This window comes from Pan troglodytes, chromosome 11 (assembly GCF_028858775.2).
Source record: "Pan troglodytes isolate AG18354 chromosome 11, NHGRI_mPanTro3-v2.0_pri, whole genome shotgun sequence".
Classification (NCBI taxonomy): Eukaryota; Metazoa; Chordata; class Mammalia; order Primates; family Hominidae; genus Pan; species Pan troglodytes.
The window spans coordinates 80,293,091-80,312,260 of record NC_072409.2 but is presented as its reverse complement, the minus strand read 5'-3'; the positions used below and the strand labels follow the sequence as shown (position 1 = coordinate 80,312,260).

The 19,170-nt window shown below is 54.2% G+C and overlaps 2 protein-coding genes across 12 annotated transcripts; one reads left to right on the top strand and one right to left on the bottom strand.

Annotated features, from left to right (window-relative positions):
• Window positions 1-1,409: 1,409 nt before the first annotated feature.
• On the top strand, window positions 1,410-8,826 carry CA9 (carbonic anhydrase 9). 7 transcript variants are annotated; one of them, XM_528593.8, is made up of 11 exons: window positions 1,622-2,060; window positions 3,235-3,264; window positions 3,458-3,628; window positions 3,761-3,903; window positions 3,994-4,086; window positions 5,456-5,522; window positions 6,848-7,005; window positions 7,517-7,661; window positions 7,776-7,802; window positions 8,419-8,500; window positions 8,632-8,826. In XM_528593.8, the coding sequence occupies exons 1-11, from the start codon at window positions 1,694-1,696 to the stop codon at window positions 8,690-8,692; spliced, it is 1,344 nt and encodes a 447-aa protein (XP_528593.5). In that variant the 5' UTR covers window positions 1,622-1,693; the 3' UTR covers window positions 8,693-8,826. The 7 variants fall into 7 exon arrangements, 4 of the variants coding, with proteins under 4 accessions (XP_054514000.1, XP_009454862.3, XP_054514001.2 ...); XR_010148941.1 differs by lacking the exon at window positions 5,456-5,522 and having other exon boundaries at window positions 1,423-2,060; XM_054658026.2 differs by having other exon boundaries at window positions 1,456-2,060; window positions 7,517-7,802.
• Window positions 8,827-9,654: 828 nt separating this feature from the next.
• Window positions 9,655-17,749, bottom strand: TPM2 (tropomyosin 2). Of its 5 annotated transcripts, none has more exons than XR_010148950.1 (9): window positions 17,349-17,749; window positions 16,791-16,916; window positions 13,293-13,426; window positions 13,080-13,197; window positions 12,915-12,985; window positions 12,378-12,785; window positions 12,134-12,196; window positions 11,892-11,961; window positions 9,655-9,810 (listed from the first exon to the last, which is right to left on the bottom strand). XR_010148950.1 is itself a non-coding variant. In XM_001167124.7 (9 exons), exons 1-9 carry the CDS (start codon window positions 17,460-17,462, stop codon window positions 9,728-9,730), a joined length of 855 nt encoding a protein of 284 aa, XP_001167124.1. In that variant the 5' UTR covers window positions 17,463-17,749; the 3' UTR covers window positions 9,655-9,727. The 5 variants fall into 5 exon arrangements, 4 of the variants coding, with proteins under 4 accessions (XP_001167124.1, XP_520562.1, XP_063644695.1 ...); XM_001167124.7 differs by having other exon boundaries at window positions 12,710-12,785; XM_520562.9 differs by having other exon boundaries at window positions 12,378-12,453; window positions 17,349-17,661.
• Window positions 17,750-19,170: the final 1,421 nt, after the last annotated feature.

Genomic DNA, 19,170 nt, shown 5'->3' with positions numbered 1-19,170 from the left:
AGAATCGCTTGAACCTAGGAGGTGGAGATTGCAGTGGGCCGAGATCGCGCCACTTCACTCCAGCCTGGGTAGCAGAGTGAGACTCTGTCTCAAAAACAAAAAAGAAAGAAAAGAAAAGAAAAGAAAAAAACTGGGAGGCCTAAGCCCATTCTTGGTGTCCTCACACTCTTCTGCCCCATCTCCTTGCACCCAGTCTTCCCCTGCAATCTGTGCTCCATACTAGCCCTCAAGCCCTCAGTGTGACCTAGTATGAGAACTGGATTCTGTCACTCTCCTGCTCATAATATTTTATGCCTTCCCTTTGCCCAGAATATCATTCTCCCTATTGTTTTTACCAATGGAACTGGTATTTCTTCAAGGACATGATCAAATTTGCCTACTTCTATATTATCTTCTAAAGCAGAATTCATCTCTCTTCCCTCAATATGATGATATTGACAGGGTTTGCCCTCACTCACTAGATTGTGAGCTGCTCAGGGCAGGTAGCGTTTTTTTTTTTTGTTTTTGTTTTTTTTTTTTTTTTTTTGAGACAGGGTCTTGCTGTGTCACCCAGGCCAGAGTGCAATGGTACAATCTCAGCTCACTGCAGCCTCAACCGCCTCGTCTCAAGCCATCATCCCATTTCAGCCTCCTGAGTAGCTGGGACTACAGGCACATGCCATTACACCTGGCTAATTTTTTGTATTTCTAGTAGAGACAGGGTTTGGCCATGTTGCCCGGGCTGGTCTCGAACTCCTGGACTCAAGCAATCCCCCCACCTCAGCCTCCCAAAATGAGGGACCGTGTCTTATTCATTTCCATGTCCCTAGTCCATAGCCCAGTGCTGGACCTATGGTAGTACTAAATAAATATTTGTTGAATGCAATAGTAAATAGCATTTCAGGGAGCAAGAACTAGATTAACAAAGGTGGTAAAAGGTTTGGAGAAAAAAATAATAGTTTAATTTGGCTAGAGTATGAGGGAGAGTAGTAGGAGACAAGATGGAAAGGTCTCTTGGGCAAGGTTTTGAAGGAAGTTGGAAGTCAGAAGTACACAATGTGCATATCGTGGCAGGCAGTGGGGAGCCAATGAAGGCTTTTGAGCAGGAGAGTAATGTGTTGAAAAATAAATATAGGTTAAACCTATCAGAGCCCCTCTGACACATACACTTGCTTTTCATTCAAGCTCATTTGTCTCCCACATACCCATTACTTAACTCACCCTCGGGCTCCCCTAGCAGCCTGCCCTACCTCTTTACCTGCTTCCTGGTGGAGTCAGGGATGTATACATGAGCTGCTTTCCCTCTCAGCCAGAGGACATGGGGGCCCCAGCTCCCCTGCCTTTCCCCTTCTGTGCCTGGAGCTGGGAAGCAGGCCAGGGTTAGCTGAGGCTGGCTGGCAAGCAGCTGGGTGGTGCCAGGGAGAGCCTGCATAGTGCCAGGTGGTGCCTTGGGTTCCAAGCTGAGTCCATGGCCCCGATAACCTTCTGCCTGTGCACACACCTGCCCCTCACTCCACCCCCATCCTGGCTTTGGTATGGGGGAGAGGGCACAGGGCCAGACAAACCTGTGAGACTTTGGCTCCATCTCTGCAAAAGGGCGCTCTGTGAGTCAGCCTGCTCCCCTCCAGGCTTGCTCCTCCCCCACCCAGCTCTTGTTTCCAATGCACGTACAGCCCGTACACACCGTGTGCTGGGACACCCCACAGTCAGCCGCATGGCTCCCCTGTGCCCCAGCCCCTGGCTCCCTCTGTTGATCCCAGCCCCTGCTCCAGGCCTCACTGTGCAACTGCTGCTGTCACTGCTGCTTCTGGTGCCTGTCCATCCCCAGAGGTTGCCCCGGATGCAGGAGGATTCCCCCCTGGGAGGAGGCTCTTCTGGGGAAGATGACCCACTGGGCGAGGAGGATCTGCCCAGTGAAGAGGATTCACCCAGAGAGGAGGATCCACCCGGAGAGGAGGATCTACCTGAAGTTAAGCCTAAATCAGAAGAAGAGGGCTCCCTGAAGTTAGAGGATCTACCTACTGTTGAGGCTCCTGGAGATCCTCAAGAACCCCAGAATAATGCCCACAGGGACAAAGAAGGTAAGTGGTCATCAATCTCCAAATCCAGGTTCCAGGAGGTTCATGCCTCCCCTCCCATACCCCAGCCTAGGCTCTGTTCACTCAGGGAAGGAGGGGAGACTGTACTCCCCACAGAAGCCCTTCCAGAGGTCCCATACCAATATCCCCATCCCCACTCTCGGAGGTAGAAAGGGACAGATGTGGAGAGAAAATAAAAAGGGTGCAAAAGGAGAGAGGTGAGCTGGATGAGATGGGAGAGAAGGGGGAGGCTGGAGAAGAGAAAGGGATGAGAAGTGCAGATGAGAGAAAAAATGTGCAGACAGAGGAAAAAAATAGGTGGAGAAGGAGAGTCAGAGAGTTTGAGGGGAAGAGAAAACGAAAGCTTGGGAGGTGAAGTGGGTACCAGAGACAAGCAAGAAGAGCTGGTAGAAGTCATCTCATCTTAGGCTACAATGAGGAAATTGAGACCTAGGAAGAAGGGACACAGCAGGTAGAGAAACATGGCTTCTTGACTCCCAAGCCAGGAATTTGGGGAAAGGGGTTGGAGACCATACAAGGCAGAGGGATGAGTGGGGAGAAGAAAGAAGGGAGAAAGGAAAGATGGTGTACTCACTCATTTGGGACTCAGGACTGAAGTGCCCACTCACTTTTTTTTTTTTTTTTTTTGAGACAAATTTTCACTTTTGTTGCCCAGGCTGGAGTGCAATGGCGCGATCTCGGCTCACTGCAACCTCCACCTCCCGGGTTCAAGTGATTCTCCTGCCTCAGCCTCTAGCCAAGTAGCTGCGATTACAGGCATGCGCCACCACGCCCGGCTAATTTTTGTATTTTTAGTAGAGACGGGGTTTCGCCATGTTGGTCAGGCTGGTCTCGAACTCCTGATCTCAGGTATCCAACCACCCTGGCCTCCCAAAGTGCTGGGATTATAGGCGTGAGCCACAGCGCCTGGCCTGAAGCAGCCACTCACTTTTACAGACCCTAAGACAATGATTGCAAGCTGGTAGGATTGCTGTTTGGCCCACCCAGCTGCGGTGTTGAGTTTGGGTGCGGTCTCCCGTGCTTTGCACCCGGCCCGCTTAAGGCATTTGTTACCCGTAATGCTCCTGTAAGGCATCTGCGTTTGTGGCATCGTTTTGGCCGCCAGGAAGGGATTGGGGCTCTAAGCTTGAGCGGTTCATCCTTTTCATTTATACAGGGGATGACCAGAGTCATTGGCGCTATGGAGGTGAGACACCCACCCGCTGCACAGACCCAATCTGGGAACCCAGCTCTGTGGATCTCCCCTACAGCCGTCCCTGAACACTGGTCCCAGGCGTCCCACCCGCCGCCCACCGTCCCACCCCCTCACCTTTTCTACCCGGGTTCCCTAAGTTCCTGACCTAGGCGTCAGACTTCCTCACTATACTCTCCCACCCCAGGCGACCCGCCCTGGCCCCAGGTGTCCCCAGCCTGCGCGGGCCGCTTCCAGTCCCCGGTAGATATCCGCCCCCAGCTCGCCGCCTTCTGCCCGGCCCTGCGCCCCCTGGAACTCCTGGGCTTCCAGCTCCCGCCGCTCCCAGAACTGCGCCTGCGCAACAATGGCCACAGTGGTGAGGGGGTCTCCCCGCCGAGACTTGGGGATGGGGCGGGGCGCAGGGAAGGGAACCGTCGCGGCAGTGCCTGCCCGGGGGTTGGGCTGGCCCTACCGGGCGGGGCCGGCTCACTTGCCTCTCCCTACGCAGTGCAACTGACCCTGCCTCCTGGGCTAGAGATGGCTCTGGGTCCCGGGCGGGAGTACCGGGCTCTGCAGCTGCATCTGCACTGGGGGGCTGCAGGTCGTCCGGGCTCGGAGCACACTGTGGAAGGCCACCGTTTCCCTGCCGAGGTGAGCGCGGAGCTGGCCGAGAAGGGGCAAAGGAGCGGGGCGGGGCGGGGCCAGAGACGTGGCCCTCTCCTACCCTCGTGTCCTTTTCAGATCCACGTGGTTCACCTCAGCACCGCCTTTGCCAGAGTTGACGAGGCCTTGGGGCGCCCGGGAGGCCTGGCCGTGTTGGCCGCCTTTCTGGAGGTACCAGATCCTGGACACCCCCTACTCCCCGCTTTCCCATCCCATGCTCCTCCCGGACTCTATCGTGGAGCCAGAGACCCCATCCCAGCAAGCTGACTCAGGCCCCTGGCTGACAAACTCATTCACGCACTGTTTGTTCATTTAACACCCACTGTGAACCAGGCACCAGCCCCCAACAAGGATTCTGAAGCTGTAGGTCCTTGCCTCTAAGGAGCCCACAGCCAGTGGGGGAGGCTGACATGACAGACACATAGGAAGGACATAGTAAAAATGGTGGTCACAGAGGAGGTGACACTTAAAGCCTTCACTGGTAGAAAAGAAAAGGAGGTGTTCATTGCAGAGGAAACAGAATGTGCAAAGACTCAGAATATGGCCTATTTAGGGAATGGCTACATACACCATGATTAGAGGAGGCCAGAAAAGGGAAGGGATGGTGAGATGCCTGCTAGGTTCACTCACTCACTTTTATTTATTTATTTATTTTTTGACAGTCTCTCTGTCGCCCAGGCTGGAGTGCAGTGGTGTGGTCTTGGGTCACTGCAACTTCCGCCTCCTGGGTTCAAGGGATTCTCCTGCCTCAGCTTCCTGAGTAGCTGGGGTTACAGGTGTGTGCCACCATGCCCAGCTAATTTTTTTTTGTATTTTTAGTAGACAGGGTTTCACCATGTTGGTCAGGCTGGTCTCAAACTCCTGGCCTCAAGTGATCCGCCTGACTCAGCCTACCAAAGTGCTGATTACAAGTGTGAGCCACCGTGCCCAGCCACACTCACTGATTCTTTAATGCCAGCCACACAGCACAAAGTTCAGAGAAATGCCTCCAACATAGCATGTCAATATGTTCATACTCTTAGGTTCATAATGTTCTTAACATTAGGTTCATAAGCAAAATAAGAAAAAAGAATAATACCTGACATGCCAAACACAGAATCATGAAGGTGAATGCAGAGGTGACACCAACACAAAGGTGTATATATGGTTTCCTGTGGGGAGTATGTACGGAGGCAGCAGTGAGTGAGACTGCAAACGTCAGAAGGGCACGGGTCACTGAGAGCCTAGTATCCTAGTAAAGTGGGCTCTCTCCGTCTCTCTCCAGCTTGTCATTGAAAACCAGTCCACCAAGCTTGTTGGTTCGCACAGCAAGAGTACATAGAGTTTGAAATAATACATAGGATTTTAAGAGGGAGACACTGTCTCTAAAAAACAACAACAACAACAACAACAAAAAGCAACAACCATTACAATTTTATGTTCCCTCAGCATTCTCAGAGCTGAGGAATGGGAGAGGACTATGGGAACCCCCTTCATGTTCCGGCCTTCAGCCATGGCCCTGGATACATGCACTCATCTGTCTTACAATGTCATCCCCCAGGAGGGCCCGGAAGAAAACAGTGCCTATGAGCAGTTGCTGTCTCGCTTGGAAGAAATCGCTGAGGAAGGTCAGTTTGTTGGTCTGACCACTAATCTCTGTGGCCTAGTTCATAAAGAATCACCCTTTGGAGCTTCAGGTCTGAGGCTGGAGATGGGCTCCCTCCAGTGCAGGAGGGATTGAAGCATGAGCCAGCGCTCATCTTGATAATAACCATGAAGCTGACAGACACAGTTACCCGCAAACGGCTGCCTACAGATTGAAAACCAAGCAAAAACCACCGGGCATGGTGGCTCACGCCTGTAATCCCAGCACTTTGGGAGGCCGAGGCAGGTGGATCACGAGGTCAAGAGATCAAGACCATCCTGGCCAACATGGTGAAACCCCATCTCTACTAAAAATACGAAAAAATAGCCAGGCGTGGTGGCGGGTGCCTGTAATCCCAGCTACTCGGGAGGCTGAGGCAGGAGAATGGCATGAACCCGGGAGGCAGAAGTTGCAGTGAGCCGAGATCGTGCCACTGCACTCCAGCCTGGGCAACAGAGCGAGACTCTGTCTCAAAAAAAAAAAAAAAGAAAACCAAGCAAAAACCAAAATGAGACAAAAAAAACAAGACCAAAAAATGGTGTTTGGAATTGTCAAGGTCAAGTCTGGAGAGCTAAACTTTTTCTGAGAACTGTTTATCTTTAATAAGCATCAAATATTTTAACTTTGTAAATACTTTTGTTGGAAATCGTTCTCTTCTTAGTCACTCTTGGGTCATTTTAAATCTCACTTACTCTACTAGACCGTTTAGGTTTCTGCTAGACTAGGTAGAACTCTGCCTTTGCATTTCTTGTGTCTGTTTTGTATAGTTATCAATATTCATATTTATTTACAAGTTATTCAGATCATTTTTTCTTTTTTCTTTTTTTTTTTTTTTTTTTACATCTTTAGTAGAGACAGGGTTTCACCATATTGGCCAGGCTGCTCTCAAACTCCTGACCTTGTGATCCACCAGCCTCGGCCTCCCAAAGTGCTGGGATTCATTTTTTCTTTTTAATTTGCTCTGGGCTTAAACTTGTGGCCCAGCACTTTATGATGGTACACAGAGTTAAGAGTGTAGACTCAGACGGTCTTTCTTCTTTCCTTCTCTTCCTTCCTCCCTTCCCTCCCACCTTCCCTTCTCTCCTTCCTTTCTTTCTCCCTCTCTTGCTTCCTCAGGCCTCTTCCAGTTGCTCCAAAGCCCTGTACTTTTTTTTGAGTTACGTCTTATGGGAAGGGCCTGCACTTAGTGAAGAAGTGGTCTCAGAGTTGAGTTACCTTGGCTTCTGGGAGGTGAAACTGTATCCCTATACCCTGAAGCTTTAAGGGGGTGCAATGTAGATGAGACCCTAACATAGATCCTCTTCACAGGCTCAGAGACTCAGGTCCCAGGACTGGACATATCTGCACTCCTGCCCTCTGACTTCAGCCGCTACTTCCAATATGAGGGGTCTCTGACTACACCGCCCTGTGCCCAGGGTGTCATCTGGACTGTGTTTAACCAGACAGTGATGCTGAGTGCTAAGCAGGTGGGCCTGGGGTGTGTGTGGACACAGTGGGTGCGGGGGAAAGAGGATGTAAGATGAGATGAGAAAGAGGAGAAGAAAGAAATCAAGGCTGGGCTCTGTGGCTTACGCCTATAATCCCACCACGTTGGGAGGCTGAGGTGGGAGAATGGTTTGAGCCCAGGAGTTCAAGACAAGGCGGGGCGACATAGTGTGACCCCATCTCTACCAAAAAAACCCCAACAAAACCAAAAATAGCCGGGCATGGTGGTGTGCGCCTAGTCCCAGCTACTCAAGGAGGCTGAGGTGGGAAGATTGCTTGATTCCAGGAGTTTGAGGCTGCAGTGAGCTATGATCCCACCACTGCCTACCATCTTTAGGATACATTAATTTATTTATAAAAGAAATCAAGAGGCTGGATGGGGAATACAGGAGCTGGAGGGTGGAGCCCTGAGGTGCTGGTTGTGAGCTGGCCTGGGACCCTTGTTTCCTGTCATGCCATGAACCCACCCATACTGTCCACTGACCTCCCTAGCTCCACACCCTCTCTGACACCCTGTGGGGACCTGGTGACTCTCGGCTACAGCTGAACTTCCGAGCGACGCAGCCTTTGAATGGGCGAGTGATTGAGGCCTCCTTCCCTGCTGGAGTGGACAGCAGTCCTCGGGCTGCTGAGCCAGGTACAGCTTTGTCTGGTTTCCCCCCAGCCAGTAGTCCCTTATCCTCCCATGTGTGTGCCAGTGTCTGTCATTGGTGGTCACAGCCCGCCTCTCACATCTCCTTTTTCTCTCCAGTCCAGCTGAATTCCTGCCTGGCTGCTGGTGAGTCTGCCCGTCCTCTTGGTCCTGATGCCAGGAGACTCCTCAGCACCATTCAGCCCCAGGGCTGCTCAGGACCGCCTCTGCTCCCTCTCCTTTTCTGCAGAACAGACCCCAACCCCAATATTAGAGAGGCAGATCATGGTGGGGATTCCCCCATTGTCCCCAGAGGCTAATTGATTAGAATGAAGCTTGAGAAATCTCCCAGCATCCCTCTCGCAAAACAATCCCCCCCCCTTTTTTTTTAAAGATAGGGTCTCACTCTGTTGCCCAGGCTGGGGTGTTGTGGCACGATCATAGCTCACTGCAGCCTTGAACTCCTAGGCTCAGGCAATCCTTTCATCTTAGCTTCTCAAAGCACTGGGACTGTAGGCATGAGCCACTGTGCCTGGCCCCAAACAGCCCTTTTACTTGGCTTTTAGGAAGCAAAAACGGTGCTTATCTTACCCCTTCTCGTGTATCCACCCTCATCCCTTGGCTGGCCTCTTCTGGAGACTGAGGCACTAGGGGCTGCCTGAGAACTCGGGGCAGGGGTGGTGGAGTGCACTGAGGCAGGTGTTGAGGAACTCTGCAGACCCCTCTTCCTTCCCAAAGCAGCCCTCTCTGCTCTCCATCGCAGGTGACATCCTAGCCCTGGTTTTTGGCCTCCTTTTTGCTGTCACCAGCGTCGCGTTCCTTGTGCAGATGAGAAGGCAGCACAGGTATTACACTGACCCTTTCTTCAGGCACAAGCTTCCCCCACCCCTTGTGGAGTCACTTCATGCAAAGCGCATGCAAATGAGCTGCTCCTGGGCCAGTTTTCTGATTAGCCTTTCCTGTTGTGTACACACAGAAGGGGAACCAAAGGGGGTGTGAGCTACCGCCCAGCAGAGGTAGCCGAGACTGGAGCCTAGAGGCTGGATCTTGGAGAATGTGAGAAGCCAGCCAGAGGCATCTGAGGGGGAGCCGGTAACTGTCCTGTCCTGCTCATTATGCCACTTCCTTTTAACTGCCAAGAAATTTTTTAAAATAAATATTTATAATAAAATGTGTTAGTCACCTTTGTTCCCCAAATCAGAAGGATGGTATTTGAATTTCCTATTACTGTTATTAGCACGAATTTAGTGGTAATGCATTTATTCTATTACAGTTCGGAGGTCAGCAGTCAGATGTCAGTAGGGCTTGTTCCTCCTTCCACACATCACTCCCAATCTCTTGCTCCCATTGTCACAACTCCTACCTCCACATTTGACCTCCTTGTCTCCTCAAGAACCCTTGGGATTACACTGGGCCTAACTAGATAACCAAGGATAATCATCCCATCTCAAAATCTTAATCACCAAGTTTCTTCCCATGTAAGGTAAGAACAATGCACAGGATTAGAACATGGACATCTTTGGAGAAGGGGAATTATTCTGCCTACCACAGATGCTATCAGGAAGAGGACAGAAATGACTGATACTGTTGGGATGGCTGTGTGTGTGTGTGTGTTTGTGTATGTGTTGAGGGCAGACAGCAGCCCTAGGCTTAACATCACACTCAGGCTTTTGGGTTTTCACCCTGCTCAAGGAAAATGTGTCACTTCTTGCAGTTTTTGCTTCAGGATGTGCTGTCTGGCCCAGCTGGCTGCTGGAACAGGGCGGTGCTGTGGATGGCAGCTCCTCTGCCTGTAGGGCACAAGGCCCACGATGTCCCCCAGTCCTGTCAGACTCCCTGCTTCACAGAGCCTGTTCACAGCCCCTCCTCAATGAGCCCAGGCCCTCCATCCCAGTTTCCCCTGAAAAGGAAGTCCCAATGCAGAGCAAGGACCCAGGCCCTGCTCATTCAGGGGTCCCTCAAACTCCATTGCCAACACCAAAGAAAGGATTAAAGGGCCTTGAGAGGCTAATAACATCAGTTTTATTGGGTTGGGGTGGCAACCATAGCCTGGCTGGGGGTGGGGCTGGCCCTCACAGGTTGTTGAGTTCCAGCAGGGTCTGGTCCAAGGTCTGGTGAATCTCGACGTTCTCCTCCTTGGCACTGGCCAAGGTCTCTGTGAGGGGAAGCAGCAGGTGAGGGAGAAGGGAGACACAAGGGGGAGACGTGGGGAGGCAGGGCCAGGGGAAGGTGACATATAGACATGGAGTGGGTCAAGGAAGACACATGCATTCAGGGACCTCAGGGCCCCATGGCAGGGACAAACAGATGGACTGACTAGGATGAGGGGAACAGGACGGACGTGGATGCCTCACTCAAGGCCTCGGGGTCATAGAGGTGGGGTGGGGAGGCCTGAGTCATAAACTACTTTATCCTCTTCTTTAGAAGGTTTAAGAAAGTTGGAGACAGAAGGTAAGACAAAGACTGCGCCAGGAAAGGAAGGGCCAGACAGACAGACTTGAGGTAGAAAACAGACCTGCTGCTGCAGTGAAAGCCCCATGTTGCTGATATCCAACATTTTTCCAAGCTCCATTCCAGACCTTTTGCAACCTTCTTGCCCCTGTCCTGCACCTCACCACCCTACTTCCTTTCCAGTCACTCTGTTTGATCCTGGAACCCCAGCTAAGTGCTCTGAGGTCAGGGATTGGCACCAGAGGCGGTCATGGTTTGATGGGGCCACACGTGCCCACATGCAGCGGTGAGTCAGAGAGCGACAGCCAGGGAGTGCCTGTGCAGAGGGGTTTCAGCGTGGGCCATGGTGTTTTGTGGGTGGGCTCAGTGCAGGGGCTGGGGGTGTCAGTAAGAGCCAGGGTGTCAGGAGTGAACCAGTGCTCCGTGGTGGCGATAGAGGTGCTCTCTGGAGGGCAGGAAAACAGCATGGAGACCAAGTTCAGAGTTTATTAAGCAGCAAAGGAGGGTGGAAGGGGATAGGTAAAGGATGAAGCCAGTGCCAGAGTGGGTGGTGGGCATGATGGGGGCTCTCACTAGGCTGCTCCCAGCCTGGCTGTGCAATGTTGGCAATTTCTGCTCCTCCTGCCCGCTCCCCTCCCCATAGAGAGAATGGAAAGGAGAGGAGAGAAGAGAGCTGAGGTGGCCGCGCTGGCATGGGGCTCAGAGGGAGGTGATGTCATTGAGTGCGTTGTCCAGTTCCTCGCTAATGGCCTTGTACTTCATCTTCTGGGCATAGACTTCATCTGGGGGGGTCCAGGGAGGGGACCAGGTGGGAGTGTGGGAAAGGGAGTGGAGGGAAAGAGGAAAGGAAGGAGAGAGAGCAATGGAAAGAAAAACAGAATCAGAGGTACACAAAGACAGAGTGAGAGAGGGAGGCCAGGGAACAGGCTGGACAGCTGTCAGGAACTCCTTCTCCCCATCTCTACCCCATCTCTTTTCTGTCCTTCTCTGTACCCCAGATTGGCTCTACCCACAGGAGCTCCTGCCTCTCAAGGGAGCTGTGTGTACAATGCTCTCGACAAGCAGGAGTGCTTGCTTAGGGGGGAGAGGGAGGGTGCTGGAGCCAGAAAGGGCAAACCTCCTAAAGCTGGAGGTAAAATTGGAGCTTGCCTGAGAAGGCTGGAAGCGAGAGAAGTGGGAAAGTGAAAGGGTTATCACAGAATAAGAAGGAAAGGCAACTTTAGCCACATCATCATTAACAATAGAAATAGCCACAGACTCACAAATATCTGGATGTTTGCTTTTGTCAAATCTAGCTTAAAATAGTGTTTTCCATTAGTGCTGTCATGCAGACCTAGATGTTCAGTCCAACAGCTCTCTAGTTAATAAGCCAGTCTCTGCACTAGAACTCTACTGCGTTACACTCGGGGACGGAATTGTCTATATGGGTGCCACTCAGAGTGTGGCATGAGGACCAGCAGCATTGGCAGTACCAGAGAACTAGCTAGAAATGTAAATCCTCCAGCCCAAAGTCAGCAATCTCTTTGGGGCAGAGTCAAGGAATCTGTTTTTAAAACTCTCCCAGTGATTCTCATGCACGCTGAAGTTTGAGAAGCACTGGAGTTGTTACGCCGTGGGCAGCTACAATTACTTGAATTGTAGACATGGCCCACAGAGTTGGGGAGTTGGTAGGGTCCTAGGTGGCCCAACCCTAGTTTATTGGTGGCAAATAAAATGGGATGAGAAGGTACAGGACAGACTGATAATCACGGCAGGTGTGGACCTACTTATAAAGGCTTCTTTTACCTTCTAGGTCATCGATGGTTTTCTCCAACTTTGCCACAGACCTCTCGGCAAACTCTGCTCGGGTCTCAGCCTGGGGGTAAAGGCAAGATGGGAGAAATGGCAAAGAATTAGGCCCTCCCACAGACCACTGCCTAAGTCAAGCTTCTTGTCCATCCCAACCCTCAAGTGTCCTGCCACAGGCCATCTCTGGCAAGGATTAGGGTGGCTTGAGGGGGGACTGGGAACTGGAAGAGGACTCTCACCTCCTTCAGCTTCTCCTCCAACAGTTTGATCTCCTCTTCATATTTATCTTCTTTGGTGGAATACTTTTGGGGACACACACACGCCATCAGTACAGCGCTACCACAGATCCTTCATTTCTCCATTGTACCCCGTAGGCTCCTGGTCATCTTGCCTCCGTTGAACACCCAGCCCCTCCCTGCCTTGGGCCCCTCACCTCCCTCCCCTGTGGGACCCCATCCTCACTGCCCCTCTGCTCCCCTCTACCTTGTCCGCCTGGGCCTCCAGGGATTTCAAGTTGTTGGTAACAATTTTCAGCTCCTCCTCTAGGTCCCCACATTTACTGCAGGGGGTGTGTGGCGGGGGGGGCAGGGTGTGAGGGCACAGCGAAGCCAGACAGTGGAGATGGCACAGCGGGGGACGGGTGGAGGAGAGAAGAGAAGAGCAAAGTTGTGAGAGTGACAGCAGGCAGGGCTCAGAAGCCCCAGGCCCTTCCTGATCCCCAGCAGCTGAGAAAGAGCAGCCTGCGGTGCTGAGACGGAGGGAAGGTGAGCTGAGAGAAGGCGCCATTGCCCAGAAAGGTTCAGAGGGGTCACTACCTCCTCCTCTGAGGCCATCAGGGACTTGAGGGCCTGGTCCATGGTTCGAAGTTCCTCCTCCAGCTGTCTGGCTCGACTGGGGGCAGTGGGCAGGGGTCAGAGAACAGGGCCTGTCCCTACAGCCCCAAGCCTAGGATGCTACCTTCCCACTGTGTGGAAGGCCCCAGGGCCAATGGGCTCACTTGTCACCCGCGGGTATCTTTACCTCTCGGCCACCTCAGCCCTCTCCTCCGAGCGCTCCAGCTCTCCTTCCAGGATCACCAGCTTCCTGGCCACCTGGGGGAAGTGAGAAAGAGAGGGTAGATCAGTGGAGAAGGACTGGGCATGTTGCAGGCTGGGCAGCGAGCAGGCAGAGGGGCAAGGCTGTCACCTCTTCATATTTGCGGTCTGAATCCTCAGCGATGTGCTTGGCCTCCTTCAGCTGCATCTCCTGCAGTTCCATCTTCTCCTCATCCTTCATGGCCCGGTTTTCGATGACCTTCATTCCTCTGAAAGGCAGGGAGAGGGTGAGCGTAGGGTCAGGACCAGCAGAGATAGGCTCCCTTCTCCCTCCTGGACCATCCTCCCCAAGGCCCCTGACCACCTCTCGCTCTCATCAGCCGCCTTCTCGGCCTCCTCCAGCTTCTGCAGGGCTGTAGCCAGGCGCTCCTGGGCCCGGTCCAGCTCCTCCTCAACCAGCTGAATGCGGCGGTTCAGGGAGGCCACATCTGCCTCAGCCTGTGGGTCAGAGGTCAGGGGTCAAAAAGGCCTTGTTAGCCTTGGATAAGGATCAGAGAGGCTCCAGAGGATGGCAAGATTCTTCTCAGAAAGAACTGAGGCTTCCTGGTTTCTAGACATTCTATGCGATTTTTCCCCAACCAATCATCTTCTGCCCAGACTGTGCTCCAGTAAAAAATGTGCATTCAGGCCGGGCATGGTGGCTCACGCCTGTAATCCCCACACTCTGGGAGGCCGAGGCGGGTGGATCACCTGAGGTCAGGAGTTTGAGAGCAGCCTGGCCAACATGGTGAAACTCTGTCTCTATTAAAAATAAAAAATTAGCCAGGCATGGTGGCGCATGCCTGTAATCCCAGCTACTTGGGAGGCTGAGGCACAAGAATCACTTGAACCCAGGAGGCGGAGGTTGCAGTGAGCTGAGGTCGTGCCACTGCACTCCAGCCTGGGTAAAAAGAACGAAACTCCATCTCAAAAAAACAAAAAAATACATGCATTCCTTGCTTGACAAGCTCCGCTCCCCTGCTGCAGGGCCTCTCCTGCACTGTGCACAGTTAGTCTCCCAAAGGTCACCTGCACACAAGGCCTCCTGTTCCCTGTGAGAGCACTTCAAGTGCTGGGGCCAGGTCTGATGCAGCTCTGATTCCTATACAGCAAAGCCTGGCCCAGGTAAGGGGATGGGGGAAGAATCAGGCCAACCAGACGTCACTGCTGCTAAGAATAGCCCATCACAGAATCAAGCTCAGTGATACTGGGCATGGTGGTGCATGCCTGTCATCCCAGCTACTCTGAAGGCTAAGGCGGGAGTTCAGCTTGACCCTAGGAGCCCTGCCTGGGAAACATAGCAAGATCCCATCTCAAAAAAAAAAAAAAAAAAAAAGTATCAAGTTCAGTGATGTCATCTGTCATCAGCTGTAAGGCAGACTCCCAGCAAGAAGCCCAAGAGGCAGGCCTATAAGGAATACCCATGGCTGTAGCAAGGGGCTCACTGCCAAGGCCAGCAGAGAGCTGGGGGCAATGCAGGGGCAGTGTGAGGGATGTCTACTCAGCCCCTGGGCTTGCAGTAGGAGGCAAAACCATGGAGGTTTTGGAAAAAATCCATAAAAACTGGTCAAACACTGAGAAAAAGGGCAGAGCAAGGCGAGCGCCAGTAAAGGAAAATGAGAGGAGCAGGGCAGCCTGGTGTTAAGAGCATCGGCTCTGAGTCAGATTGTCTTTGAGCCACGGCTCAGCCACTCAACACTTGTGTAACTGTGGGCAACTTATTTAGCCTCTCTAAGCCTCAGTTTCCTCCTTCACAAGTTGGAGTTAACAATAACAGTTCCTCCTTCTTAAGGCTGTTCTGAGATAATCCACTGCTTTTAATACTCAGTTAATCAACAGGACCTTCGGTGAGACTCATAAAACTAAACAGGTTCTCTTACTCCATGCTAGATCCACTGAATTGGGATGTGTAGGGCGTTGGCTTGGGAATCTTCTTTTTTTTTTTTAAAGCCCCCGAGTGATTCTGATGATAAGCCAAGTTTGGGAAATTGTAAAATAACATGCAGAAAGCACTGAGTACATTGCCTGCACAGGGTCCACATTCCATAAATATTAGGTTATCCCCTTTCTCTGTCAAAAACAAGGACACAGAGACCCTGAGATTTCAGAGTGGAAAGGAGAGAGGACCTGTGTAGGGAAAGGAGGTGGGGGGAGGGGCTGGGGGCAGCACTTGGACAGAGCATAGGAAGCAGGTCCTTGGTCGGACTGTAGGGCAGGAGAAACAGCACCATATATAGAGAGTAGATGGTAGCTTGTCTTCCAGGTGCTGAAGGCACCTGGAGCTTGGCCACCTAGAGTGACAAGAGCCCATCATGGGCACAGGGCCGGATGACTCAGTGTGGAAGCATTCTGGGGACAGCACTGGGGGTTGGGAAGAATCACTGTGGGGGACATTGGAGGACTACCCTAGAGAGAGGTGAGACTGTAAAAGAAAAACTCCGCATGATGGTGGGGTGACAAAAGACTCTGGAAAGTTTGGGAAGTCCTGGGGTCCTCATCATGGGACTGATATGTGCCATTTCCTGGCTCTCAAGGTCTTCCCAGTTACGGGGGCGGCTCTCTAACCACAGGACAGGCACTGCTGTCCCCATTAGAAAAATGGGAAGCAAGAGAGAGGGAGAAACTGAGGCACCATGTAAGTTGAGTGCTATGTTCAAGGTCACCAGGAAGCTTGGGCAGTCTTTCCTATCTGCTCCTGGTGCTGCGGCTCTGCCTCCCCAGCTCTGTCCCTGTCCCCCCTGCCCCTCCAGCCCCCACCAGCAACTTGGGTTTCCAATCTTGCCTCCAGCTGCACTGGGCCTTGGTTATTTATAGAGTGTCAGATGCCCAGGGTCGTCTGTGCTAGCAGCTGCAGGTCAGCTCCCTCCCAAGTGCCAGGACTGGTGGAGAACCAAAACTGGAGGCTGGAGGTCACAGAAGCCCAACCCCTGGGGGGCTGGGAACATGAGCAGTCGACACAAACAGCTATGTCATCTCTGATGTTCAGACCATGCTTTATGCTAATCTAACCATAGGTTCATCTTAAAACAATCCTGGGTGGAAGATGGGGAAACTGAGGCAGAGAATGGGGAAACTACCACCACACCAAAGCCATATGGCCATTCTCCTACCTTAAGCTGGGGGTTGGGAATGGCAGGAAGTGAAGTCTGGTTGGGGTTGTGGGGTGGGCAGAGAAATCTCAGGGTAAATGACCTGCCAAGGTAGCTGCTTTGGCATTTGTGGCCCTGTCCCTCTGCCCTGTGGCCTGGCATGGTCTCCAGGCTGACAGCTTAATGAGGCTAAATGAGGAGCCATTAGAACCTGAGCTGGGGCCCCAGGGCACAGCAGGGCTGCTGAAGCCAGAGGTCAAGGCCAGGGAATTTCTAATGGCCCCTTAGGGTTGTAACTCAAGTGGGGCCTCATCTCTGGATCCCTCTCCCTCCTCCTGCAGGCTAGTACCTCACATCCACATCCCCCCATCCCCAAACGGCTGCAGTCTCCTCTCCAGTTTCAGCGGGAGGATTAATTGAGGTAGATGGTAAATTCTTATACCTTCCACCCCCACAATGACTCACTGCTTCATCACTGTACATTCTAAAAGCTGGAACCAAACAGAATTACAGGGCTAAGTCCTCTGGGGGAAGTGGTAGGTGGTTTTGATTTATCCACTGTCTTGGATTACTTGTGTAAGTTTACCCTAGCCCTGGTTACTGAGATGAAACCATTTCTCTCCTAGTGCTGGCGACATAAGGGGATAAGGTGCCCCAATCCCCTTATTCCCATACCCGGGGGGCCACTTCCCAGAGCCCTAACTCCTCCCATTGTCCCCCAAGTCCACACTCACATCAGTGGCCTTCTTCTCGGCCTGCTCCAGTTTCTCCTGGGCCTCCTTCACGGATTCAGAATACTTTTCCACCTCATCCTCTGTCCCCTTCAGCTTCTTCTGGAGGGCCTGCTGCTCCTCCTCCAGCTGGGACAGAGGGGACTTGGTCAGCCAGGCTGGGAGGGGGCCCAGGCCCAGAATGGAGACGCGGTGTGTGTAGGGGCGCTACTAAGATTTGGAGGCTACTGGGATGGAAGCGGAATAACATAAGAGGGACAGTACAGTCAAGGGTGCTGGTGGGACCCGTTGGGGGTACAGAGAAAACTTCAGGCCCCAAGGAGCAGGACCAACCGCGCTCTGCAAGGGCAGAGTGGAAACCAGGGGCCTGGGGCTTCCCCAGGCTATTGTAGGGGAGATAAGCGGCTCTGGCGAAGGCCCTGAGGGTACTGCGAAGGCCCAGCCCCCACCCTGGGTGGGAGAGAGCCTTGGCGGGCAGGCCCGGAGCTGGGGGACCCATGGCAGCGGCCCACCCTTGCCCTCGGCGCGGGGAGAGCAGGCTGCACTGGGCCCGGCCCTAACCTGCTTGCAGCGGTCCTCAGCTTGCTTCTTGTCGGCTTCGGCCTGCTCGGCGCGGTCGATGGCGTTCTCCTTGTCCAGCTTCAGCATCTGCATCTTCTTCTTGATGGCGTCCATGGCTGCGGTGGGGGGTGGGCCGGCCGGCAGGCGGTGAGGACCGGACGGACTGGGCTGGGTGAGCGGACTGGGTGCACCGGTGGCAGGCGAGGAGGACGGAGCGGGACTGGGACGTCCCGGCCACGCGGGCGCCTAAAAGGCGGGGAGGGACCGGGCGGGGCCGGCAACCAGGACCCTCCCCCACCTCGGCCCAAACCTTGTAGGGGCAGAAGCACGGCCCGGCCGGGGGGTGCGGCCGCCCCCTTCGCCCACCCACTGGGGACCGCCTCCCTTGGGGTCCCGCCCCCATTCCCCTCTTCCCTGCCAGCCGTCGGAGGAAAAAGTGGCCGACGGTCGGCTGGAAAAACCCCGGCGCTGCGCAGGGGAGGGGACCCTTGGGCTGGGGGCTCCGTGCTTCCTCTGAGTGACAGCCGGACCCAGCGGCAGCTGCGGCTGGGGCCCCTGGGGCTATTTCGGGGCGTGAGCTCACGGCAGCTGCCCGGGCGCAGGGATCGGCGTGCCCCACCTCAGCTGCAGCAGCCGCTACCCTTAATTTAGAAGTTTCCTGCAAATTCCCCCGGATTAAATGTCTCTCGGGAGGCGGAGCTCCTCGGCAGTTTGAGTGCCTCAGTTTACCCTGAGTCCCTCTAGGTTTGCGTTATCGACGTGGTGGTAGTAGCGGAGTCTCATCGGGAGCTTGGGGAAACTGAAGCAGGAAGCGAGCCCAGAGCCCCGGTCGCGGTGGGGAATGTGGCCGGGCTTGCTGCCCCCAGGACCGGCCTGACCTCTCATCCCCTCGCCTCCCCTCCCAGCCCCTGCCCCTGGAGCCAGGCCCTTCCTGCGAGCACCCGGCGGCTCAGGACCCAGCTCCCCGCCCCGCCCCCCACGTGCCCCGCATATTTTCCACGCGGCTGCGGCCGGGCTGGTCACCGCGCGTTCCCCGCCCCCGCTCCCACCCGGACGCGTCCCGAGCCCCTCAGCTCCCCGCCCCCGGCTACGCCTGGCCCCACTCCCCTCCGCGCGCCTTCCCTCTTCTCCCCCGCTCCCCGCGGACGCTCCTCTCTTTCCCAGTGGGCCAACTTTATGCTGAAATTTCTTTTCTGCCCTTTTTTGGGATGTTTCCCCATTGGGAGGCGGAGCCGGGCTGCGGCGGGGAAGGCGGAGGGCGAGGGGAAGAGTCACTGAGCTGCGGGGCATAGGGGGTCCGGGGCGAGGTGCCTTCTCCGACCCAGGCCGCCAAACCAGCGCCGGAGCCGGGTCGTGGGGTCTGGGAGTCGGAGGCGCGGGGCGCGAGGGTGTTTGTTTTCGTTTTTCCCTGGGGTGGGGTGGGGGGAAAGGAAGTGGAGAGCCGCCGGGAGGAGGGGGAAGGGAAGGAGAGAACAAGCGGAGGAAGCCGGGAGGGAGCTGCTAGCCTCGCCCCCACCCTCCAGTCATAGAGGGGCGGGAGGCTTGGATTTTGCAGTGGGCTGGGGACCGTGGGAACCCGAGGCCGCTGGCCGGGGCGGTGGGGAGGTGGCGTGGAAATGCATTCAGATCTGTTTAGCTGCCTGCTAGCCACACGGAGAGCAACCCTGGCCTGACCTCGCAGTGTTCCTCTAACTCCGTGGAAGACGCCTCATCCACCAGTAGCCTATGCTAGACCACTGGGTTTCCCCTGCCCTTCGCGTCTCACATCCACCTAATCCTGGAGAGGCTGCCTCCTACCAAGGAGGTTCCTCCTCGGGTCGGT